The sequence below is a fragment of the Marmota flaviventris genome, chromosome 5 (genome assembly GCF_047511675.1).
Source record: "Marmota flaviventris isolate mMarFla1 chromosome 5, mMarFla1.hap1, whole genome shotgun sequence".
In the NCBI taxonomy this organism is placed as follows: domain Eukaryota; kingdom Metazoa; phylum Chordata; class Mammalia; order Rodentia; family Sciuridae; genus Marmota; species Marmota flaviventris.
Genome location: NC_092502.1, coordinates 70485480 through 70510661, shown reverse-complemented (window position 1 = coordinate 70510661; position 25182 = coordinate 70485480). Strand labels below are relative to the sequence as shown.

The 25182-nt window shown below is 31.6% G+C and overlaps 1 protein-coding gene across 5 annotated transcripts in view; it reads left to right on the top strand.

Moving 5' to 3' along the window:
* Ankhd1 (ankyrin repeat and KH domain containing 1) overlaps positions 1 to 25182 on the top strand; it is a 132039-nt gene that overhangs the window by 61360 nt on the left and 45497 nt on the right. For 2 of the 5 annotated variants that reach the window (XM_071612308.1, XM_027927954.3), the window contains exons 10-14: positions 3769 to 3878; positions 12142 to 12198; positions 21302 to 21389; positions 24360 to 24487; positions 24660 to 24803. In XM_071612308.1, the coding sequence (XP_071468409.1) occupies positions 3769 to 3878; positions 12142 to 12198; positions 21302 to 21389; positions 24360 to 24487; positions 24660 to 24803 (527 nt within the window). Of the gene's footprint in view, positions 1 to 3768; positions 3879 to 12141; positions 12365 to 21301; positions 21390 to 24359; positions 24488 to 24659; positions 24804 to 25182 lie in introns of those variants that run through there. The other 3 variants (XM_027927955.3, XM_071612309.1, XM_027927956.3) reach the window with 2 other exon arrangements.

Here is a 25182-nt window from a genome sequence, read left to right as displayed (position 1 = left end):
AATTGTTCCCAGTCCCTGTGTAGAAAGACATATTAAACATATTCTTGTAGATCAGGAAACTGGTGCACAGTTATGTCACACAACTACTCTAAGGTAACCAGACTAATAGTGATAGAGCCAATATTTAAATTTAGAACTCTAGATAATTATTGTTTCCTACTCTATCACCATTGATTCTCATATTTAGCTTCTTTTGCTGATTGGAAGTATGTAGTTGCCAGAATTATCTCAGGAGTTAGAATCACTTTTTTATATGATCGCCAGCTAAAATTTTTTTCTCCTATTGTGATTCATTAAGAAGAATCACACATAGAGTGTGATTTATTTACATGAAGTTCTTATAGTGTAGCACTAAAGAAAAATCCAGTAGGTTTTTAATGCATTGCTTATATAATTAAAAAAAAACAAAAAACTTTAAACTTTTTCATTATAGTATTTTTTAATATTTATTTTTTAGTCATAGTTGCACATAATACCTTTATTTTATTCATTTAAAAATATTTTTTAGTTATAGTTGGACACAATACCTTTATTTTGTTTATTTATTTTTTATGTGGTGCTGAGAATCAAACCCAGGACCTCACACGTGCTAGGTGAGCATGCTACCGCTGAGCCACAACCCCAGTCCTATTTATTCATTTTTATGTGGTGCCGAGGATTGAACCTAGGGCCTTGCATGTCCTAGGTGAGGGTTCTACCACTGAGCCACAACCCCAGCCCCTTCATTATAGTATTTTTGAAATATAGTATAATGAACTCTTAAGAACCCATCACCCAGTTTTAAGTGGGCAAATGTTTAATTTTAATTCATGACCAATCTTATTTTATCTCTATACCTTCTATATAATTTATTGTACTGGGGATTGAAACCAAGGGTGTTCTATGTCAAATTAATTAACTTATTTATTTATTTATTTATTTTATGTTATTGGGAATTGAACTCAATACCTTGTACATTCTAGGCAAGTGCTGTACTACTGAGTTACATCCCCAGTCTCCCAAACCATTCCCTTCAACCTTTTTATTTTTTTGTGGCAGGGTCTTGCTATGTTACTGAGACTGTCCTTGAATTTGGGATTCTCCTGCCTTAGCCTCCGAGTTGCTGTAATTACAGGCGTGTGCCACAATGCCCAGCACCCCCATTTGTTTTTATGAAATCATTTTTTATTTAAAAATAAACACTTTACTTTTAAAAATTTGAATATATTTTAAAATTTATTTTTGTTAAATTATCAGTAAATACATCAGTATGCTTCTGTAAAAGATAATTTTAAACCATAGCCATAGTACCATTTTCTACCTAAAATTTTTAGTATTTCTTAGCAGATATCTTAGCACATTTCATATTTATTTGATAGTTTTATAAATGTGTATGTTTGTGTTTAATGATGAATTTAATCAGGTATCAAATAAGATTCACACAGGCTGGGATGTAGCTTAGTGGTAGTGTATTTGCCTAGCATGAGTGAAGCCCTGGGTTTGATCCCCAGCACCACAAAAAAACGATTCATACAGACACTATAAAGTAGGCTCCCCTTCATTTTTCTTTTTTTTTTCTTGTAATGTTTTGTTTGAAGAAATAGTATATTTATCCTTTAGGTTTCCCAAAGTGTGGATTTCGCTGATTATATCTCCATGATTTTATGTATTTGTTTTTCTATTCCTTTCATGAATTAATAGTTAGATTTAGACACCTGTTTATATTCAGGTTTGAATTTTTTTTTTTTTAAGGGAAGATTTCATAGGTGGCATTAATGTACTTTTTTAGGAGGGAATAAATGTCAGTTGTCTCTCTTTTTGCGATATTATTAGCCGTGATCACCATTGCTTAGATTTCTTAATACACTAGGGTTGCAACGTGGTGATATTCTAAATTCTATTATTCCTTTCTTGTTTATTAGCTGGACTATGTCTGTCTATAAAGAGAAACTTCCCCATAACAATTGTTTAGTTGCCCTTAAGTACAGTTCATATAAGAATGGCAGGATAAATTTTTAATTTGTTTTTTCCTTTTTAGTTTTCAAAATAATGAGATGGTACCCTAGCATTCATCAAAGGTAGCCATTGAAGTGGTTTTGTTTTTTGTTTTTGATTTGAACTTTTAGATTTAAACATATATATATTGGCTTTTACTTCACCACAATCATCATTCTTTTTTGATGCAAAAAAAAAGGGGGGGACAATTTGAATATCATTTGTCAATAAGGTTGGCCCCTAAGTCTTTTTTGTATAACCTCACTAGAGTCTCTTGATAGTTTCCTTGCTTTCTGATGTGGCCAGGCGTTCCAGGCTCATCTTGTTCAGTTCCTGTTCTGTACTTAGAGTCCATAATCAAAGCTTGAAATGCTGCTTCTGCTTGGTTTATCATTGTCCCTAGGCCTTTTCAATTGGTCAGGGATAGGAAATATGTATTTTTCTTATAGATAGAAAATACATTGTGAGCCAGGCATGGTTGGTGCATGCCTGTAATACCAAGGACTCAGGAGTGAGGCTGAGGCAGGATTACAAGTTTGAGACCAGCCTCAGCAATTTTAGTGAGACTCTAAGCAACTTATTGAGACCCTGTCTCAAGATAAAAAAATAAATAAAAGGACTAGGAATATGGCTCAGTGATACTCGAGTGCCTCTGAGTTCCATCACCATACTGAATAAATAAATAAATATTTTCTATGGAAACTTCCAGTTCAGAATCTCAGGGTTTTTATTTAACCTTAACAATTATATCTGTATTTTCTCTTTATGGTTTTTTGTTGTTGTTGTTTGTTTGTTTTGTTTTTGTGGTACTTGGTATTAAACCCAGGGCCTCAAGCATGCTAGATAAGCGCTGTCACTGAGCCATATTCCATCTGGCAGCCAGCTGTGGAGGCTGAGGCAGAAGCCAGGCTCAGTAACATCGATGCACTGTGCAACTCAGTGAGACCCTGTCTCCAAATAAAATACAAAATAGGGCTAGGGATGTGGCTCAATGATTGAGTGCCTCTGAATTCAATCTCTAGCACCCAAAAAGTAAAAAGAAAAGAGCTGGGGATGTGGTTCAGTGGTTAAGTGCCTCTGAATTCAATCCCTGGTACCAAAAGAAAGGAAGGAAAAAAAAAAAAAGAAAGAAAGAAACTGAGCCATATCCCCATCCCTTTTTAATTTTATATTTTATTTTGAGATAGGGTCTTGCTAGGTTGCTAAGGCTTGATGTGAACTTGAAATCGTCCTGCCTCAGCCTCCCTGGCTGGCAGGATTACAGGGGTGCATTTTCATGACTAGCACTGTTTTCTCTTAACTATGTCAAAAATTTGAGGGTTTTTACTACTTATTTACTATTACTTATTTTACTATGATATCCATAGGATCATTTTAGAATACAAATCAACACTGCCACTATGATTTCCAAAAATTGTTTCTTTATTTTTGCAACTCTTTTATTTCTTAGAGTATGTCATATTTCTTTTTTTAATTTGTGGTGCTGGGAATTGAACCCAGGGCCTCATGTATATAAGCACACTCTTATCACTCAGATATATCCCTAGCCTTTAAGATATATCTTATTAGGGATGAGTGTATAGGCAAATTTCTAAGTTCTAAAATTATTTGATTTAGTTCTTTCCTGTGTGGCTAAAGCATTTTTATGAAGCGTTTTTAAAAGAAAACAAGGCTACTTACAATGCATTCTGATAATGTTTTCACATTTCGAATTCGACAGTTTTACCAAATTGTAAAAGTGAACTAATATAATTGTGTAGTTCACAAAATAAACGCATTATTTTTGTTTGCTAGGTGCTAATGTGCATGCTACGACAGCAACAGGAGACACAGCCCTGACTTATGCTTGTGAAAATGGACATACAGACGTTGCAGATGTTTTACTTCAAGCAGGAGCTGATTTAGTAAGATATTTTTTATTTCAAATATTTTTTTATGAATCTTAATATTTATGTTTAATGTTTACAAAACACTAGTAAATATCAATAGTTTGTATACTTTATATAAAATAACTGTAAAAAATGGTTACTTGTGGTTCTTGCATGTATTAAATATATTTAAAAACACATTTAAAAGTGTTTAATAGGGCATACTGTTTCTTAGGTAAAACTATAGTTCCTTTTTATACGCTACTCCCAACTGATGTTTCTGTACTTTTTAAACTGACCTTTATTAGACAAATCTTAAATTCAGTGATATGTTCACAAAATAGAATAATATGTCAAATCACTTTGATTTCTTTTGTTTATTTGATTTGACATTTAAAAACAAAGGTTTTTATTGTTAACCATCCTCCTAACAGCATTATTAAAACATTCTGTTTCACTGTTCTTCTAGTATTTTTTGTTTACCGTTTAAAACTTTCATATTAGATGGAAGGTTCATACATGTAATAATCCTTAGAACCATGGAAAAATTATAAATAATACAATTAATAATTGTAATGCTTAAAAGGTTCATGTTTCTTACTGAATGTGTGGTTTGACTTATTTTGTGAGAGTTTATTAAGAATTTTCTTCCAGAATTCTTATATATTTCTTAAAATAACTGAATGAAACTGTGTACATCTGTAATCCCAATAATTTAGGATGCTGAGGCAGGAGGATCTTGAGTTCAAAGTCAGCCTCAGCAACTTAGCAAGGCCCTAAGCAAACCAGTTGAGACCCTGTCTCCAAATAAAATACAAAAAAGGGTCTGGGGATGTGGCTCAGTCGTTGAGTGCCCCTGGCTTTAATCCCTAGTACCCCCAAAAAAGCTCTCCCACCAAAAACTGCATGAGACATACATAGCTATATAATAGAGAATTAACTTTAGTAGTTTTAGTTATTAAAACAAATACTGCAAATGTTTTTTGAATCATTTCCTTTAACAAACGTAGATACCTGAGAATATTGTTGGAAAAAATTGACTAAAATAAATGTATAATGTGATTATGCTATTATAATTTTTACAAATACTATGTATTACAATGATAAGAGTGTCAGTCATTCTTGTTAATCAGGATCTGTGCTATCAGTAAAATTTCTGAGAGGTGTACTTTTTAGAATGAGAATTATAAAAGAGTAGATCTGAATCTTCTGCCTTCTTTCTATCTTTTATTAGAGTTGCTTTGGGTCATCTATAAAAATGAGGAATTAAAGTATTTCATCACTTGAAATAGATAACATAGAGCATAAAGTTTAGATACTATAGCCAAAGTTTACTGCTTTTATCCTTTTATCTTTTACTTTTCTCTAACAAAGTAATTATCTTAACCTGTTTATTCAGAGTTCCAAAAATATTAAATAGGAAAAAGAAGAACTGTTAAATGTGCTTTAATGCACAGCAAAACTTTACTTACTCTGACTGAATTAAAAATCTGCTATGAAATATTTTTAGATATTTTATTTTCACAGTCTTTTAATCTTTAGGAAATTAGTGTTTATGATTTGGCTTCTTAGGAAAATTGTATTAAATGAATAGATACAACTACTTGAATTTACCATATTTGTTTATATTCAAAATACAGGGTTAACAAAAGGGTCTCTGGGCTGGGATTGTAGCTCAGTGGTGGAGCCTTGCATGTGTGAGGCACTGGGTTTGATCCTTAGCACCATATAAAAATAAATAAATGAAATAAAGGTATTGTGTCCATCTACAACTAAAAAATATTTTAAAAAAATAAAATGGGGCTCAGATAAATACATATCTTAAATATTAAGAAAAATAGTGTTACTGTTTTAACAATTGTTTATTTTTGTATTTTACAATCTATTTTTGCATTCATATTTACATGTAATTATACAGTAATAAAGTTATTTTCTATTTTTTCTATTGTGTTTTATCAGTCTTTTCCATATTGATATAGTCTCTGTATTTATGAGTATTGCATAATACTCCATCAAGTTGATGAACCATAATCATTCACTTAATTATCGAACTTTTGACTTGCTCTTTGTTTTTCACTATTTATGTATGCTGTTAGATTGAATAAATTCATGTGCATAGCTTTTTCCTTTTTCTTTTTAAAAATTATTTTATAATTGAGTTTGGCTTTTAAAAAATGGGGCTTGGACTATAGCTCAGTGGTAGAGCACTTGCCTTGCAAGTGTGAGGTACTGGGTTTGATCATCAGCACCACATAAAAATAAATAAATAAGTAAAGATATTGTGCCAACTACAACTAAAAAAAAAAAAAAATTGAAAAAAATATCCCGTATTCCATGCTTTTGCTATCTGTGGATTTATATCTCACTTTTAATATTAAGCTTTTCCTATTAATAAAAATGAGAAATTATTCTTTAGTATGAGAAAGTATCATTTTGATATTTAAACCTACAAGTTTTATAATTTCAAGCTTTACTGAATGCCAGAGGAAAGAAAAAGACCTAATCAAAAACAGGAAGTATTTGTGGCTGAGGTTTATCTCAGTGGTAGAGTCACCTGTCTAGCATGCACAAGGCTTTGGGTTTGGTGCCCCAAATTGTACAAATGAACAAATAAATGAACAAATAAATAATTGTTTCCTATTCTTTTAGATATTCTTCATCAGAATGCATTAACATATTAATTATAATTATATTAATTTATATTTTTAATTTAAATATTAAAAATATTTTACTGCAATAATTTTTTTTTTTTTTAGTTTTATTTCCTGAGATGAAAATGAGAAGTTTTCAGACTTTATTCTAAATGTGTAATGGGTATCATTTAGAACTTAGTTTTAACAAAAGTCTTGAGAGCTGGGCTCAAGTGGTAAACTGCTTGCCTGGCATGTGTGAGGCACTGGGTTCAATTTTCAGTACCACATATAAATAAATATATGAAAAACAAAGGTCTATTAACAAATAAAAACTTTTTTAAAAAGTCTTGAAATTTTCTTATTTATTGCTTTTACAAAATTCACAGCCAGAACTGATGGCATACTTTAATATTTTCAGTATATCTTTAAAATATGTGCATGTTTTAGTTGTATTTATAAGGCAGTTATTTGAAACTTCATTTTTTCTGATTCTAAAAATATTTTAAAGTAAAAATATTTATAGATATTTTCTAATCAGAAGAAAATTGAATATCCATACACTTAGAGAATATGGGTTGTATTTTGGCTTGCTTGTCTTATTAATATAAGTGCATAATTTTGAATTATAACCCATTATTTAAAACTTTTGGACCAGTTTAGTATTCTTAAATAGGTCACTTTGAATGTTCTTTTTGAATATAAAAATATTAAATAAGAATTTGTCATTAAGTGTAGAGTTTTTTTGAACTTTTTTTGAAAAAGCTATGCACATGAATTCTACTCTTCACCATGTAGAATCATTTCAACTAGTCTATAAGTATAGTGTTTACCCCATACATTCTTGAAGATCCTTGTTTTGTAAATCTCTTGTTACTACTGCTGTAGTGGGAATCATTCTTATATTGATTTAAAGGAAAGAAAAAGACCTAATCAAAAAATGCATCCTTTATGCATTTTCTTTGCATAGCATCTCTTTATTAGGTTTGGTTTATTTTTAGTATTTGTTGTGATTTGAGGCATAAAATGGTAGAGACCCATTATAAGAAAAATTTCATTGAAACATGTTAGCATTCTGTAGTACACAGATTCTTTAAAAAAAAAATTAAAGCCTTTGGAAATCACTTTATCTTGTTGCTCTGAAAGGTATTTTTCATAGTATTACTGTCTTTATAAAATTTTATCTGAGCTATTTGACCAGAAACAACCAATAAGCAACCTTTTTCAAACTGAAGTTGACCAACTCTCAGAGTCTCTGAGCCACTGTTCTAGCATCCTATATTATTCCAGGCTGTTTTCCTCAACTCTGGTCTTTAGAGAAGAAAACAGAACTTAAATATTTCTTACTGTTTTCATCTTTATAGGTTACTTCAGCTAAAGCACATATGGCTTGACTTCCTTTTCTATAGTCCTCTAACTCTCCTTCATGATTCTTGGAAGTTCTAGGTGGAAAACTTGTTTAACAATAACTGATTAACAGTATAATTTGGATTATAAATAGCACTACTCTCTTGCTTTCTTTCTCTTGCTTGCTTTAATTTTGTTCTGCTTTTAAGTCAGTATTTTCTAGGTTTCTATGCCTAGCCATTCTATTGTTATAGTCCTGATTCTTATTAATGAAAGAGAACTGTATGAAGTCAAATTTCCCAAAATCACTTAATATTTAGGTGACAACACTGTATTGGCTAACATGTTAGAATTCTTTTTGATTTGGTATTTGTATTTTCCAAACCATTTGTGAGGATAATATGGTCTTTTTCTTCATGGCATGTTAATTTCAGTATTAAAACTTTCATACATTTGTTAAATGGAAGAAATGTTTGTCATTTGTTAGAATTTACTTCACATGAATTTGCCAACAAAGCTCAATTGGAATGGGAGAAAGAATAATATGTAAATTGGTTAATTATTCCTTTCTTGTTCCTAGCTCTTTGACCTGTCTTCCATTTCTAGAAGAAGTATACTATGATATAATAATAAGTAGCTTCTGAACTCAAAAGAAAAAAATATTTCTCATAGAAAACAACTAACATAGATATTAGAAAAGGCAAATACATTCTAATTACGTTCATATAGAGATTCTGTGAGCCAATTTAGTGTTTTAGGCCTACAATGCTATGTAAAAGTACATCTACTGAAAAGAAAGAAATATCTATGGAAGGTCTTCTGTAACTGTACCTGAATAGAGGCCTTATGAATGACAAAGGCTACATTTAGTTGTTCAGAAAGTGTTAATGCCACTGTACATTAGAAGAGGCCCCTAAATTTTCATCGTTGTCATCAAACTAATAGTTTATAATCAAATACTTGCCTCACTGTTCTCATCTGTAAAATGAAATTTAATACTATCTTCTCTACTCTTTTACCGAGGTCATATAAATATTAGTAATTTAGCATCTAGAAGAGAGAAAGTGCCTTTTTCTAGTGCTGAGGGGTATAAAATTTCTATTCTTACTTTGGCTGTTTCATTGTCACTGGGCAAATCACTAGGCTGCTTTTATTCCCCGTCCTTTTTTTCCTTTTCTTTTTAAAATAAGGGTTTTTTTTTTTTTTTTTTTTTAACTCAATGATATTTAGTAACCTAGCTAAAGAAATCTTAATTTTATGATTTCTAAAGAATATATTAACTCAACTCCCTGTGTAGAGATAGGGTAGATGGTCTGGAATGTTTTCTTAGCCCAAGGATACATTAAGTGTAATTGAAATCCTTGAAGAAAATGAATTTTTAATGTATGAATCATTAGTGATAAATGTTATATAAATTATTCTCTTAAAACTTTTTGTATATACTGGATGCATCATCAGTTATTTCCAACACTTCATTTTGGGGGAATACTTAAAATGAACAGGTAGTAGATTTAGTTCATTCTAAAATAGTCTACAGATTATTTTAATAGGTGAAAGATATTGATCTCCAAACCACACAATTAATTTACTAAGTCTACTTCAATAAAGAATAATCTGGCATTGTAATATTGCCATTATCTTTTCCATCCTAAGTGTTTTTTCTCTCATTGTTTTATCCTACTTAAATATTGTTGAAGAAGTGGGAAGATTTTGTTTGACATTGAATTTTAGTTAGTTACAAATATAATCTCTCCACTTAATCTTTGTCATTATTCAGTTAAAACTTTTTTTTTTTTAACTCTTTCAACTATCATTTTGTTCAGTTATTTATTTAAAGAGTGCATATTCTCTTTAACTTCTTAGATAGCATAGGGGATATTTAACTAAAATTTTATTCAGTTTCTGTATTTGTAGGGAATTCTTGATAGGTTCCATTGTGATACTGTGTGCTTATTATTTGTTTGAATGGGACTTGCTATTCATTGAAAATAATATGGGCAGGGAAAGGAAAAGGAAGTAAGCCTTGAGAGTTAGTGTCTTCTAATCATGTAATGATCTTAGAATACTTTCTTACTAAATCTGTAGCATATATCCCCTAGGGTAAACATGTCTCTCAGGAAAAAGAAGTCAAAGAGATAAATACACATTTATTCCTTTGATTTTGAACAATATGTTTGATAAAATAGTTGATAAAACAATGTTACAACTTTATATTTATAACATTTTACGTTCTAAAATTAATAATAGAACTGGATGTCTACCTCAGTGGTACAGTATATATTTAGCATGTGTGGAGCCTTGAGTTCAATCCCCAGCACAAAAAAACTTTTAATTTAATTTAATAACATATATCCCATAATGTAAAACAAATTGCCCCCCAAATCTCTGATCACTAAACCCTTTAAAAACAGGAATCAAAGTTGTTTATACTAATTATGAATGTTAGCTTTACTTGTAAAGAGAATATTTGTTCAAGACTAATAAAATTTTAAGATATAAGTTATTTCCACGTTTTTTTCCTTCATAAACACAGAAAATTATTTTCTGAGGTTACAAACTTAGATGATGTGTATTTTACGGTTGTTTTTATGTCCTTGGGAATAGCTAGAACAATATAAGAAATAATCTATTTCTCATCCATTTAGCAAAATTTATTTGTAAATTGAAGCCCCATCTTGTCCCCCTTTCAGTCATTACCCATCACCCCCCAATGGGTGGCTTCCTTTACTTACTATTTGTGAGATTCATCCATATTATTGTGTGTAGTTATAGTTCATTCATTCAATATCACTTTTAAAATGGAAAATCTAGGGGCTGGGGTTGTGGCTCACTGGTAGAGTGCTTGCCGAGCATGTGTGAAGCACTGGGTTTGATTCTCAGCACTGCATATAAATAAATAAAGTAAAGGTCCATTGACAACTAAAAAATGGAAATCTAGAAGACTAAGATTAATAAATATATATAGGTTAATGTAAGCATCAAATAATACCACTGTAAATCTCAAACTGTTTCAAAAACAGTTTCGATCTACTTCTAGAAAGTGGCAATATAGCCAAGTTTCAAAGTAGAAAAATAGATTTTTGCCTTGAGAGTCAGTGTCTTCAAATTATGTAATTGTCTTAGAATACTTTCTTACTGAATCTGTAGCATATAGCCCCTGGGGTAAACATATGACTCAGGTAAGGAGATTGGAGTCATTTGGAGGTAAAGCCTTCGCTAGGCCACATTTCTTTTTTAAAATTTTTAAAATTTGTTCTAATTAGTTATACATGACAGTAGAATGCACTATGATACATCATACATAAATGGAGTATAATTTCTCATTCTTCTGGTTGTACATGATATACAATCCTACCAGTCATGTAATCATATTGTATGTACACTGGGTAATAATACTTGATTGATTCTACTATCCTTCTTACCCTCATATGCCCTCCTCTCCCTTCACTCCCCTCTATCTAATCTAAAGTTACTCTATTCCTCTCTAGGGCTCCCCACCATATCATGAGTTAATATCTGCATATCAAAGAAAACATTTGGCCCTTGGTTTTTTGGGATTGGCTTATTTCGCTTAGCATGATATTCTCCAGCTCCATCCATTTATACCAGCAAATGTCATAATTTCATTCTTCTTTAAGGTTGAATAATATTCCATTGTGTATATATGCCACATTTTCTTTATCCATTCATCTGTTGAAGATAGGCCACATTTCTTAATTTAAAGGCTTTACTGATTCCATTCAATGACTGAAAAGCATGCTACCATTTCCTCAGTTGTGTATGTCACATCATTAGGTAGTTTCTGTTAGGAGTTGAGATTTAGAGAAAATACAGATATTTCATCTCAAATTCTTTGAAGGTTCTTGTTCAGTTGTTTAAAGGCAAGCACTAAGTACATTTATATGGGGGGGCTGCTTATCTAATGAAATTACAGCATTTTTCTTACTATTTTCCCCCAATTTTTGATATTTACAAATCTTTTGATTTCTTTATTTTCCTTGGTTATTTTTAAATGACACTCTTGCTTTTGTGCCTTTAATTGCCTTTTGAAACAAAGGCATGAGTGCAAAGAATTCAACAGAATTACTGTTTTATTTAAGATGGTTTATAATGAAGTTTAATTAGAAGAAAATCACATTATCTTACCCTAAAAAAATCATACTCTGCTCATGAGATTATAGTCTCGTAGAGCATCTTTTCAGTTGAAGATCCTGAGGTAAACAAAGCCCAGCACCTGAAATACCAGTCACAAGGTCTTCATGGCCAAATGTGATTTTCATTTTTGGAATAAGTTCCGTGAGTTCTTCTTTTTCCTTTCACAGGACAAGCAGGAGGACATGAAGACATTTTTGGAGGGCATAGATCCGGCCAAGCATCAGGTGAGGGTGGCCTTTGATGCTTGTAAGCTACTATATAAAGAGTAGATGCTGTAGGTAACCAAAACTTTGGATATCTGAATTCCAGCCAAGAAGTTTCAGGACCCTGCTGGATGACAAAGAAAGTCCTTTTCAATTAGAAAAGAAGTCCCAATAAAAATAAAAATATTTGCACTACTAGTAGTTTGTATTCCTAGTATTCTTCCTATGTGGTGTTCCTTAAAAATTCTTAGGCAAAATTAGATTTTATTATTCATATAGTTAATTTTCATTTTCCTCATTGGTAGAATTAGGATATCCCAGAGTTATAGAGTCCTATACATTCTAGTTTGTTCATCAAAAATCTGAAACTCTGATTGATGGTGATATATTGGATTGTTATTTTAATTCTCAAAAGAAAAAAAAAATAGTTTCCATCTTTACATTTGCTGTTGTTCATGCCCCGATTTCTGTAAAACTAAAATTTTTTTTCTTAAAATTATTTCATTCCGAAATTGATTTTTAAAGTGGTGAATACTTATTCATAAGAAGTATTTCTTGCCAGTCAGTCCTTAATCCCAGGAGCTAGGGAGGCTAAGGCAGGAAGATTGTAGGTTGGAAGCCAGCTTCAGCAACTTAGGCCATAAGCAACCTAGTGACCCTGTCTTAAAATTTAAAAGGACTGGGGATGTGGCTCAGTGGTTAAGTGCCCCTGGGTTCAATCCCTGATACCAAACAAAAAAGCATTTCTTTTCTTTGCCTTATGATTTAAAAAGTCAAACAAATTTATTATTCATTGTAGCTCAGAGACATTTGTTTAAACTCAGGAGTAGTTCTTAACTTTTAAATTAGGGATAAATTGTGATTGGATCAGAAATAACAGGCCAGGCTAAAATAAATTTCTTAGTACCAAGCTATTCTTAATCAGAATGCATAATTAGAATATATCTTTATTATTAGCTTATTGAATGAAAGGATGTTGTTCTATTTTGAACCTAGTAGGTAACTTTATTTCACAAAATATTTTTTGAAGTTTCAATTTTGATTCAGTTTAATATTACAGGCAGCTATCAATAATGTGAAATTGGGCTGGGATTATAGCTCAGTGGTAGTGTGCTTGCCTATCATATGTGAGGCACTGGGTTCAATTCTCAGCACTACATATAAACAAATAAAGGCCCATTGACAACTAAAACAAAAATTTTTTTTTAAAAAATGTAAAGTCAAGTCTATTTTTAGGTGCAGTTCTTCTTCCTGTTATAAAGGAAATAGTACTATAAATAATTCTATCTCTGTCTCTTTCTTATTCTAAGTCCTATAACTTTATTTGTTGTTTTTTAAAAAATAGGTTTGTTGCTCTACTTTTAGAGTTCAGATTCAGTAGATCTAATATGGGCAGTCTTCATTTTAACTGATATCCCAGGCAATTCTAATATTTCACACTTTGAGATACTGCTGCAGTCTGTGCAGATGATTATACATCAATGTTGATTTCTGTTCTTTTTCCATCTTTACTTTATAATTGAGCATTCTTTCTCCATCCAAAATAAATATTTAGTTTTTCTCTTAATTACTTGTATTTTTAAGAAAATGAACTAAATACAAATCCTAGGGTGGTACCTCTTAATCTTTTTGCCATCTTTGTTTCCCTAAGGGATTTGAATCTGATCAGTAACAGTAGATCACAAAGATAGGGGTTAATATATAGTGGTGGATTGGAAGAACAAACCTCCTTATGAGAAAATATCAGAATCCTCTGGTACATACATGACATAAAATAGTCTCTTCCCCCTTTCCTATTATTCTGGTCATTCTCCTTAGAGAATGTTCTCCCTTCAACTTCAAAAGATACTGCCTGTATGATATAGTTACATACCTAATATATATCTTGGGTGCTTTGAGGCTATGGTTTTAGAACATAAAGTTTAATTTTGCAATCTAAATCAAGCAGGAAAAAGTTCCACCTTTTTTTTTTTTTTTTAATACTGCTCATTCACCAGAACCAGAATATTGCAATATATTTTTCATGAATAAGCTTTTAGGGAGGTTATGAACTCTAATTATCCACTAATCAATATATTTCAGACAGGTGACTAGCTTACTTTAATAAACCTTAAGCATGACTTCTTGCTTTTTTAATGTTAACTTTTTATTAAGGAATGACATGCATACTTTTTAAAATTTTACCGCAAAAATAATATAAAATAAAATAAATTTTGCTACTCAAAACTGGGACATTATTTCCTTTTTTTTTTTTTTTTTTTTAATCTAAAGTATCTAAAATACATGAAACTCCAAATACGGTTTGTTGGAGGTTTTTATTTTTTAAGGACAAATTCCCTCTAGGTTTTTATGTATTGAATGAGTCATTTTCAGTATCTGAAGGCTATTTAAATATAAGTACAAATGACTAACAGTCAAGAAAGTAAAGTCAGTATTAATGTATTTGGAAGCTTCTTGGTAATAGAAATTTCTCGGGTATATAGAAATGATAAACAGAATATGGGAGAAAAACAAATCTAAAAATATGTAGCTTTGCCCAGAAACAAGATTAAAGATCTCCATGTGCTAGAAATGAAGCAAAGACCCATATCCAAAGCTATAGTCCCTCGGAGAAATAAGGCTTAAAAATCGGGCAGTAGGGGCTGGGATTTCAACTTCATGCATCTCACATGTAGCAGATCAGTAGATCTAGTATACTTATGAAGCAAGGAACTGGAAACTTACTGTTCTACCTGTGAACCAACATGGAAAAAAGCCCCAAGCAACTACCCAAAGCTATTGTTTTAGAGGTAAGAATCAAGGACAACAATGTGACTAAAAATTTGGGAGGACATCATTCTTTGACTTAGGGAACAGAATTGAAATATCTCCATGGACCAAAAACCTTAAGATGCCAATGAAAGGTCTACTCCTGAAGTGGATTCTAAGAGCCAGATGGAGACAACTTTTAAACCATTTGATGAAAAGGGATGTTGTGGATGAAAAACAAAACAAAATACCTCCTATGCAAAATGAATTTTCTCAAGAAAATTACAAAACTTAAAAGCAGATCTGTGACAAGAAAAATAGTCAAAATGCAAGCAGGCAAACAAAAAGCAGCAAAAAAACAGAATATACACTCAAGGAAATTGTAATGAAAGACTTTAGTCTTGAGAGTTTTAGACACGCTATCTTACAGCCACGAAAAAATGTGAGATGGTAAAACAAAAGCTGATAATGAGTTGATAACAAGAGTATATGCAATAAAACAAAGGTTTAGTTTGGTAGAGGGGGGAACATCAGTATATCTGACAAACAATATATTATACACTGTTGAACAATTTAGTGAGTGAATTAGTAAATCAGATGATAAAACAAGAAATAACACAATATTGCAATTTAGTCAGCTTTTTTCATTGCTGTGACCAAAAGACCTGACAAGAACAATTTTAGGAGGAAAAGTTTATTTTAGGACTCAACGTTTCAGAGGTCTTAGTCCATAGGTGGCCACTCTTGGCCTGAGGAAAGGCAGGACATCACAATGGAAGAGAGTGGCAGAGGAAAGCAGCTCAGGACATGGCAATCAGGAAGCAGAGAGAGCTTTTGCTCACCAGGGACAAACTATATATGCCAGAGGCACACCCCCAATGACCCACTGTCTCCAGCCACACCCTGCCTGCCCACAGTTAGCAACCAGTTAATCTCTATTAAAGGATGATTGTACTGATTAGGTACAAACTCAAAAGTCATTTCACCTCTAAGCCTTCTTGCATTGTCACACATGAGCTTTTCAGGGATACCTCAGATCTAAACCATAACAAGCACAAAGATAAAGAGATGGAAAATATGAAAAAGAATGAGAAAGAAAGGATAGATTTAGAAGCTGTACCATACATCTATTTGGAGTTCCTACAGAAAAGGATAGAAATGGAGAGAAGGCAGTGTTTGAAGAGATATTGATGGAGAATATTCCAGAATTGAAGGCAGACATAAATTCTTTATTGAAAACCATATTGATTGCTCAGGAGAACGAATAAGGCTTTAGAATTTTAGGACTAAAGAAAAATATCTTAAAAGCTACAGGGGGAAGGAGGGGGCACATTACCTACAAAGGAACAACCATCAAATTTTTGACATTCTCATCAACAATAATAAAGCACAGAAGACAATGGGGAGTAATGTCCTCAAAATACCAAGATAAATAATGCAATATAGAATTCTATACTCAACTACTATTCCAGAGAAGGAAAAATGAGCATTCAGATCTACAAAGAATAAAAGAGCTTACCATCATCAGATCCTTGCCAAAGAACTACTAAAAGATATGTACATCAGTAATCAAACTGAGTCCTGGAGGAAGGCGTGGGATGCAAGAAGCTACGGTAAGCAAAGAAATTGGTTTTAAAACATTATAAGTATAAATTTTTTAGCTTAAATTTTTGAATTTTTATGTTTAAAACCAAACTAGTGCTAAAATTCTAGACAATAATGTGAAATTTAGAAGAATGTGTTAGGTTAACAGTTATACCAGTCCTTTTGTTGTTCAGAAGGATAAAGTGCTGAATAACCTTTAAGGTTTTTTTTTTTTAGAAAAATGCATCAGTAATCAGAACAAATACAAAAGCCATTGAACTCCATTGTTAAGAGGTAGAATTTTGAATTAAATTAAAATTAAAAATTAAAAATCCAGCAAATGATGTTTACAGGAGATAAACCTAAAGCAAAATGATAGGGAAGATTGATAAAATATTAGAAAAATTATGTGAGGCAAAATATTAATATGAGACAATGGAATTTTAAGCCAAAAAGATTCAACTGCAAAATTGCAAGGAAAATGGTAAGAATACCTCTGTAGTGGTAGGATTTTTTTTTTTTTTTCACACTTCTCTATGAAACCAATAAAAGGTCAAACAGATAAAACAGTTAAAAACATAAAAATTATGGGCTGGGGTTGTAGCTCGGGGGTAGAGTGCTTGCCTAGCATATGTGAGGCCCTGGGTTCTATCTTCAGCACCACATAAAAAGAAATGAATAAAATAAGGATATTGTGTCTATCTACAACTAAAAATAAAAAAAAATTCTTAAATGTATAAAACTTAAGTTTCTTATAGAGAGCTAGCATTCTGATTCCAATAAATATTTTTTCTTACACATGGGACATTTTATATAAATGTTTATATAATATAAATATAATATAAAAATTGTCCATGTTTCAGTCCAAAAACGAAGTCTTAAGAATCCCTAATTCCTTATATAATGTGTATTCTCTGATCTCTCTTGCTTGAAAATTAAGAGTCAGGGGTTGGAGATGTAGCTTAGTGATAGACTGCTTGCCTAGCATGTATAAAGTCCTGAGTTCAACATCTACTGAGTTCAACATCTAGCATTTCAAATTAATTAATTAATTTTTAAAAATTAACAATAATATATATATATATATATTTTTTTTTAAAATAATATACATTTAGAAGCTAGAAAAAAAATCTGGGTGTAGTGGCACACATCTGTAATCCCAGCAGCATTGGAGGTAGAGGCAGGAGGATCTGAGTTCAAGACCAGCTTCAGCAACTTTGTGAGGCTCTATCTCAAAAGAAAAAAGGGTTGAGATGTAGCTCAGTGACTAAGCACTATTGGGTTCAATCCCCAGTTTAAAGAAAAAAGAAAGAATCTCAAGAAAAATATTTCTACTTAATTCATCTATTTGAGAGGCAATCTCAGTAAAAATTATGATGTTCCAAAGGAATTACCATAAAAACACTACATATCAAAAATTAGAGGTGGAGAGAATATGGGACCTTTAAAATGAAAATTAGAGCTTTACACATACATATATAGTAAAATTTAAAAAATGAAAATAAATAAGGCTATTAAAAGAACAATAGCACAAAGAAGGAAAGAAATAACAAATATAAAAGCAAATGTTAATATAATAGAAAACAACCAAAAAGCGATTTAAAAAAAAAAAAAGACAAAATAAGGATAGAGAGCAAAATTAAAAGCTGACATTTTTCAAAAAAACTATCAACAAGGCAAAAAGCAAACCAGACTTTTTTTTTTTTTTAATGGTAGAAAAGTACAGGTAAACAATGAAACTTAATGCTGGAAATGTAGCTCAGTGGTAGCACTTGCCTAACATGTGTTAGGTCCTGGGTTCAATCCCCAGTACTGAAAAACCAAACAATAGAAACTTAGAGTTATAACTATTTGATACAGTAGAGAATCAATAAATTTGAATACTCAGATAAAATAAATACAGATTTTTTTCCATAAATATATAAATTAGCAAAATTGACTTCAGAATAGGGAAATCTCAGTGAAACAATAGCCATTATACAAACTGAATCAGTAGTTTTAAATTATATACCCAATAAAGATAAGAGTACCAGATGGATTTACAAATAAATCTCACCAAATGGACAAGGATTAGATTATTTCTTATATTGTTCTAGCTATTCCCAGGAACAGAAAAGAAACATTAAGATACACAATATCTAAATTTGTAACCTTGGAAAATAATTTTCTGTGTTTATGAAAGAAAAAATTAGAAATAACTCATATCCTAAAATTTCATTAGTCTTGAACAAATATTATCTTTACAAATAAAGCTAACATTTATAATTAGTATAAACAACTTTAAATTTCTGTTTTTAAAGGATTTAATGATAAAATATTTTGGGAGCAATTTGTTTTCTGTTATGGGATATATGCTATTAAAAGTTTTTTGTGTTGGGGATTGAACTCAAGGCTCTACACCTGCTAAATATGCCCTCCACCACTGAGGTATATCCCTAGTTCTATTAATTTTAGAACATAAAATGTTACAGATATAAAGTTGTGGCATTGCTTTATCAAACATTTACTCAAACATGTTCAAAATCAAAGGAATTTAAATGTGTATTTATAGAGAGGAAAATAAAATAAGTATCTTTTCAAACCTTTTATTTCAGGAATTTTATTAGCAAGTTGAATTTTAAAACGTACCTTATAGTAGGATCCAGGAACTATACATTCTGATATTTTATACCTATGGTAATATTTTTAAATATACAGAATTAATAGTTATTTTTAAAAGCTTAAATTCTGAAGCAGGGCTTTTAAAATCTTCAGTCTTTGCCATTACTCATGAGACCTAGTTAGGCTGGTGGGTATTACTGTTAGGTTTAGAATGAGAAAAATGGAAAGCAAGGAGAAGTGACATTAATGTTGCCTTCCCATGTCCTATTAATAATGTTTTATCAAATGCATATAATCCATCTCTTACTTTTAAGCTTAGCTACTAATCCTTAATTTTTTTGTTCAGCTTTTCTCTCATTTACCTAGTAGAAATAAAAACTTTTGTATGATAAGAGGGAGGATTTGAGAGTTCAGTTATGCCTAGATTCCTGGTTGGTAAACAATATTCAATCACTTTGTTGTTTTAGGCATTAATTGTACAATGGTGAGCTAAACATGGACACTATTGCAGCTCTCACAGAAGTTATAGTTTAGTGGAGGAGAGATATTTAAACACACAAACTAGTATATAAGACTATAACTTATGAAGGAGAGATTCAAGTCAAAACCAGGAAGAGTGGTCTATGTAGTCAGGAAGCTAAAGGAATTTTCTTTTAGGAAATAACACTTGACCTGAGGTTTGTGGGATGAAAAGGAGTTTACTGGAGATGTGTTACAGAAAGACAAACATGTATAAAAGCCCTGAGGCAGGGGGAGAAATAAATTGTTAAAAGGGCAGTTTATTTTCAGGATTTGGTTGGTTGAAATGACAGTTCAGAAATAAGTTGCATGGGAAAACTAGACAAAGAACTTTGTAGGTCTCTCTAAGTAAGGTCTTCTTGACGTATGTTTTGTTTTATTTGAAGTAAATTGCCAGAATGTTAGATTTACCTTCATTAGCATGTAAGTTCAAAATCCATTCTAAAGCCAAATTGTTTAGGTATTTCTATAGTTACTCATTGTTTTGTAACTTAGGGTTACTAGAGGTTTTTGTCTAATCAACATGTTTAAAAATTAAAAAGTCAAAGCATAAATTAATTTTTATAAGTTGAGTGATTCAGCAGAATCAAGATTAAGAAAGCAAAAAGCAAAACTCCACCTCTCTTAGAATGGAATTTTAGTCACTATACTTCAATTTTAAGTTTCCATTGGATTGACAATCTATTCTTTTTTCTTATTAGTTTGCCTGAATAGTTTTTAATATATTTTCAGATATAGTTTTACAAATATACTAAATTCTTTTCTATTGGCAGATCGCCTATATTTGGTAACTAAAGGGTTTTAGGAGTTAATTTAGAAGAACAGAGCTGAACAAAGACTTATGGAATCACTTTTTCAGGTTTTTCTTAGTAACAAAACAGAATCAGAACAAAAATTCATGTTTGCATACATAATGAAAAGGAGGTAGGTGAAAAAACTTTTCATGGAAGCAAAAGTTTCAACTATATTTCAACATTTAGGTGAATATAATAAGTAAAGGTTTACAATTCTCTTAGCATACAGTACTGGTCATCATACAGCCAAGCTTCTTTTAATGCCATGTAATATGAGGTCTCCTTGCTGGCAAACTTCCTTGGAAGAATAACGATCTCTCTGCTGTTATAAAACTGCATCTTTTGTCTTTGACTATTTAAATAATTAAATTCTACTCCATTAAAAAAAAATCTGCCCTTTGTTATGTTTTTCTTTTCCTATTTCCCTTTACTTCTATCATACCATAACGTTTTAATTTAGGGATTTGTTACCATATTTTGATAGAGCTCTTAGTAGCTCTTGAAAAAAGATTACAACCCTTCTAAACACCTTATAGGACTAAGGTTTCTTTTTCACAGTTCAGATGAATTGTTAGAAAAATATTTTCTTAACCTTAGAATTAGAAAAAGACAGTTATTTCTCTTGGGGACCAAATTGAACATTAATATTATCTTTAGTGATTATTGTTTGATATGCAAAACTGAACTTGCCCATAAAAGTTACACCATCTCATGTGGACTGAAGTTAATCCTCTATATTGGAAAAATTGAGGTAGGTAGTATAAGTGGCTACATTGAGTAAGTATTAAATCCTCATTATTTCTCATATCATTAATACTAAGTGCTTAAAGTAGGTGTTTAATCAGTTGTCAGTGACAGATTCTTTTTCTGTTGAACAGGAGCATGAATCTGAAGGTGGAAGAACACCTTTGATGAAAGCTGCAAGAGCTGGTCATTTGTGCACTGTGCAGTTTCTCATAAGCAAAGGTAAAGAAAGTGCAATTGATCCTTTCCAAGAAACTAATTTCTGAAAAGAAAAAAATCTTAAGCATTTGCAATTTATGTTAAGGCTACTTTACTTGTAGTACAAATATTGTATCCTAGTCTTTTGTTGGTATAATTTATTTAGTAAGCATAGAGTTTGTGAGGTGTTTATTGGCAATTTTTGAATTTTAAAATTTTCATCAGCCATATGGTTTATGATTGCTTTCCCAAATTGCAAAAACAAATATAAACGCCTGTCTCTACTTATGTAGATGTTCGCCATTTAATAATAAGACAGTTATGCTAGAGATAGAGTTGGAGAATAGAGAGAAAGTCTGCTATTTTTTTTTTTTTTTTGTGATAGAGTTGTATTAACAAAATCTGTAAGTGTCCTTTCTAATTATTTTTTGATGAGGTTTTGCTGTGTTGCCTAGGCTAGGCTAGGCTTAAACTCTTAGGCTTAAGCAAGTCTTCTTCCTCAGTCTCTGACTAGCTAAGGCTATAGGAACATGTCCTCATACTCAGCTATTTTTTATTTTAATAATCTAGAAATTCTTGTTATTTGTAGATATAATAAATTAGGAAAAGTTGTTCAACTGATGGATGAAGAACTACTTCAAGATTGCTTCTAAAATACTGAAATGGTGCCAAACCCTGTATTAGGTTGAACCATACTGAATTTATCATTTTCTAAATAAAATTGCTGATGTCAGAAATTTTGTTTGGTTCAGTCTAATTCTTATAGTATCAAAGGTACTATGATATCTGATGAAAGTTCCTAGAAGAGAATGCTAAAATACAAGTGGTGTCGTGTAATTAAAATAAAAATTTTGTATCTGTGTTTTAATAGAATTCTATATTTTTGACATTAAAAATGCAGTATTAGTCTCATTTTAAATTTACCTGTTTTTGTTTTTTTTTTTTTTTGTTTTTTGTTTTTTACTGTTGTTGTTTTGTTTTTTTTTTTTTTGGAGGGCAGGTACCAGAAATTGAACTCGGGGACACTCAACAACTGAGCCACATCCCCAGCCCTATTTTGTATTTGATTTGGAGACAGGGTCTCACTGAGTTGCTTAGTGCCTTGCTTTTGCTGAGGCTGGCTTTGAACTCACGATCCTCCTACTTCAGCCTCCTGAGCCACTGGGATTGTAGGCGTGTACCACCACATCCAGCTATTTAATTGAATAAAACCAGGTTTATTTTCTTCATATAACATTTTTGCTGCCAAATAAGGCATATTTTCCCATTGTGTTCTGAGACATCATCTGGAAAAACTATTTACATCAGCCACATAGAAGAAATAAATAGATGACTAACTTTTAGAGTTCTCTTATGCTTCTTTCCTAAAGAGGACATCTGATCATATCCAACAACTCTGCTTGTCAGGAATAAGAACACATGGATTATATTATAGCCTTTGTAGTCTATAAAAGCTGCTGAACAATACCACCATCTAAATTTATTGTTAACAACTTTTTAAAAATTTCACATTGCTAATGTAAGGATATTCATTGCTGTGTCTTTCCCAAAATACTTTTTTGCAATTTGGAGTTATATTCAGTTGAATATTTTCTGAAAACTAACTAAATAAATTAAAACATTAGTTTTACACACTGACCTATTTTCCTCTTATGTAAGTTTCTGGAATTAAAAGAAGAAGAATGAATATTTCTGTAGTTTTACCATTCTAGCTGAGACCTTTTGGGATTATAAAAAGTGGTTGAACTAAAAACTAGGTCCTATTTCCAGGGTTCAAAAACAATTCATCAAAAGAGAGGCTAAGAAAAGATTTTGCATTAAAACTTTTTTTCAGATCATATTGTACAAAGGTATTGAACAGCTTACTAAGGAGTTTTTGGTTTATTTATTTTTGTTTTGTGGGGCCGGGGATTGAACCCATGGCTTGCATGTGAGGCAAACACTCTACCAACTGAGCTATATCCCCAGCCCACTAAGGAGTCTTTTAAGTAAAATATTTGAATAATCTTCTGTTCTCTTTCCATATCTCAGTCATTCTGGCTTTTAAATACACAATATTAAAATTATTTCTCTTAAAATATTGTTTACAAAATTTATTTTCTCTACTTTGAAACCTGGCCATATTGCCACTTTCTAGAAGTAGATCAAAACTGTCTTTGAAACAATTTGAGATTTACATACAGTGGTATTATTTGATGCTTATATAACCTACATATATTTATTAATCTTAGTCTTCTAGATTTTCCGTTTTTATTTTTAAATTTTTTTTAGAGAGAGAATTTTTTTAATATTTATTTTTTAGTTTTCGGCGGACACAACATCTTTGTATGTGGTGCTGAGGATCGAACCTGGGCCGCACACATGCCAGGCGAGCGCGCTACCACTTGAACCACATCCCCAGCCCCTAGATTTTTCATTTTAAAAGTGATATTGATTGGGCTGGGGATGTGGCTCAAGCGGTAGCGCGCTCACCTGGCATGCATGCAGCCCCGGGTTCGATCCTCAGCACCGCATACCAACAAAGATGTTGTGTCTGTCGAGAACTAAAAAAAAATAAATAAATATTTAAAAAAAAAAAAAAGTGATATTGAATGAACGAACTACAACTCCGCGCAACAATATGGATGAATCTCACAAATGTAATATTGAGGGAAAGAAGCCAGACACAAAAGAATACATTGTATGATTTCATTCATATAAAATTGAAAAACTAAAACCAGTTTGGAAGTCAGGGTAGTAGTTACTTTTGGGGGTGGTGGGTAATGACTGAAAGGGGCACAAGATGGGGCTTCTGGTATGTGGATAATGTTCTGTTTCTTGATCTGGGTGTTGGTTACACAGGTGTGTTCACTTTGTGAAAAGTTTTCACTCTATACACTTACAATTTGCATAATTTTTTGTATCTGTGTTCGACTTCAAAAAGATCTTTAAAATGATATTGTCTGAACTGGTTTGATTTCAATCTTTGCTAAGATTGCTATGTTTTCTTTGAAGGTGCCAATGTGAATAGGGCTACAGCCAATAATGATCATACAGTAGTGTCACTGGCATGTGCAGGCGGCCACCTGGCAGTTGTTGAGCTACTTTTGGCTCATGGGGCTGACCCTACTCATCGACTCAAGGTATTCTACTTAAAAATAAATAAATAATAAAATTATTATAAAAATATGGTTGGTCTCTTAATGCTAAATATTTATTACTGTTTAAATGAGATTCAATTTTGTATGAGTTGTATCTATCAGATTATAAGAATAAATTTACAAAGAATTAATTATGGTATCAATTTTTTCTTAGGATGGCTCAACAATGCTTATTGAAGCAGCAAAGGGTGGCCATACTAATGTTGTTTCTTATCTATTGGATTACCCAAATAATGTTCTGTCAGTTCCTACTACAGATATGTCTCATCTTAACCCACCTTCTCAAGATCAATCTCAGGTAAAGTAAAATGGACTTTATTTGTTAATAAAAGTATTGTTTAAAGTTATTAACTTTTGTTTAAAAATTAGTTTCATCAAAGTCATATTTTCTTCCAAGATACATGGAAATGCTTTTGTCCTATTTACTGAAAATAGTGGTTTTTAAAAATGACATAGATTCACACACAAGTATTCTGTATTGTTATTTTACCACAACTAGGTTATTTGTGTTGTTGTTTTGAGTGTTACTGGGGATTGAACTAGGGCTTTGCATATGTTTGGCAAGCGTTGTACCACTGAGCTATATCTCTAGCCCTTTTTGTTTGTTGTAATGAATATATTGAGTATAATCTTGAACCATGGAAAAGCTTTTCACTTAACACCTCTCAAGACGGTAT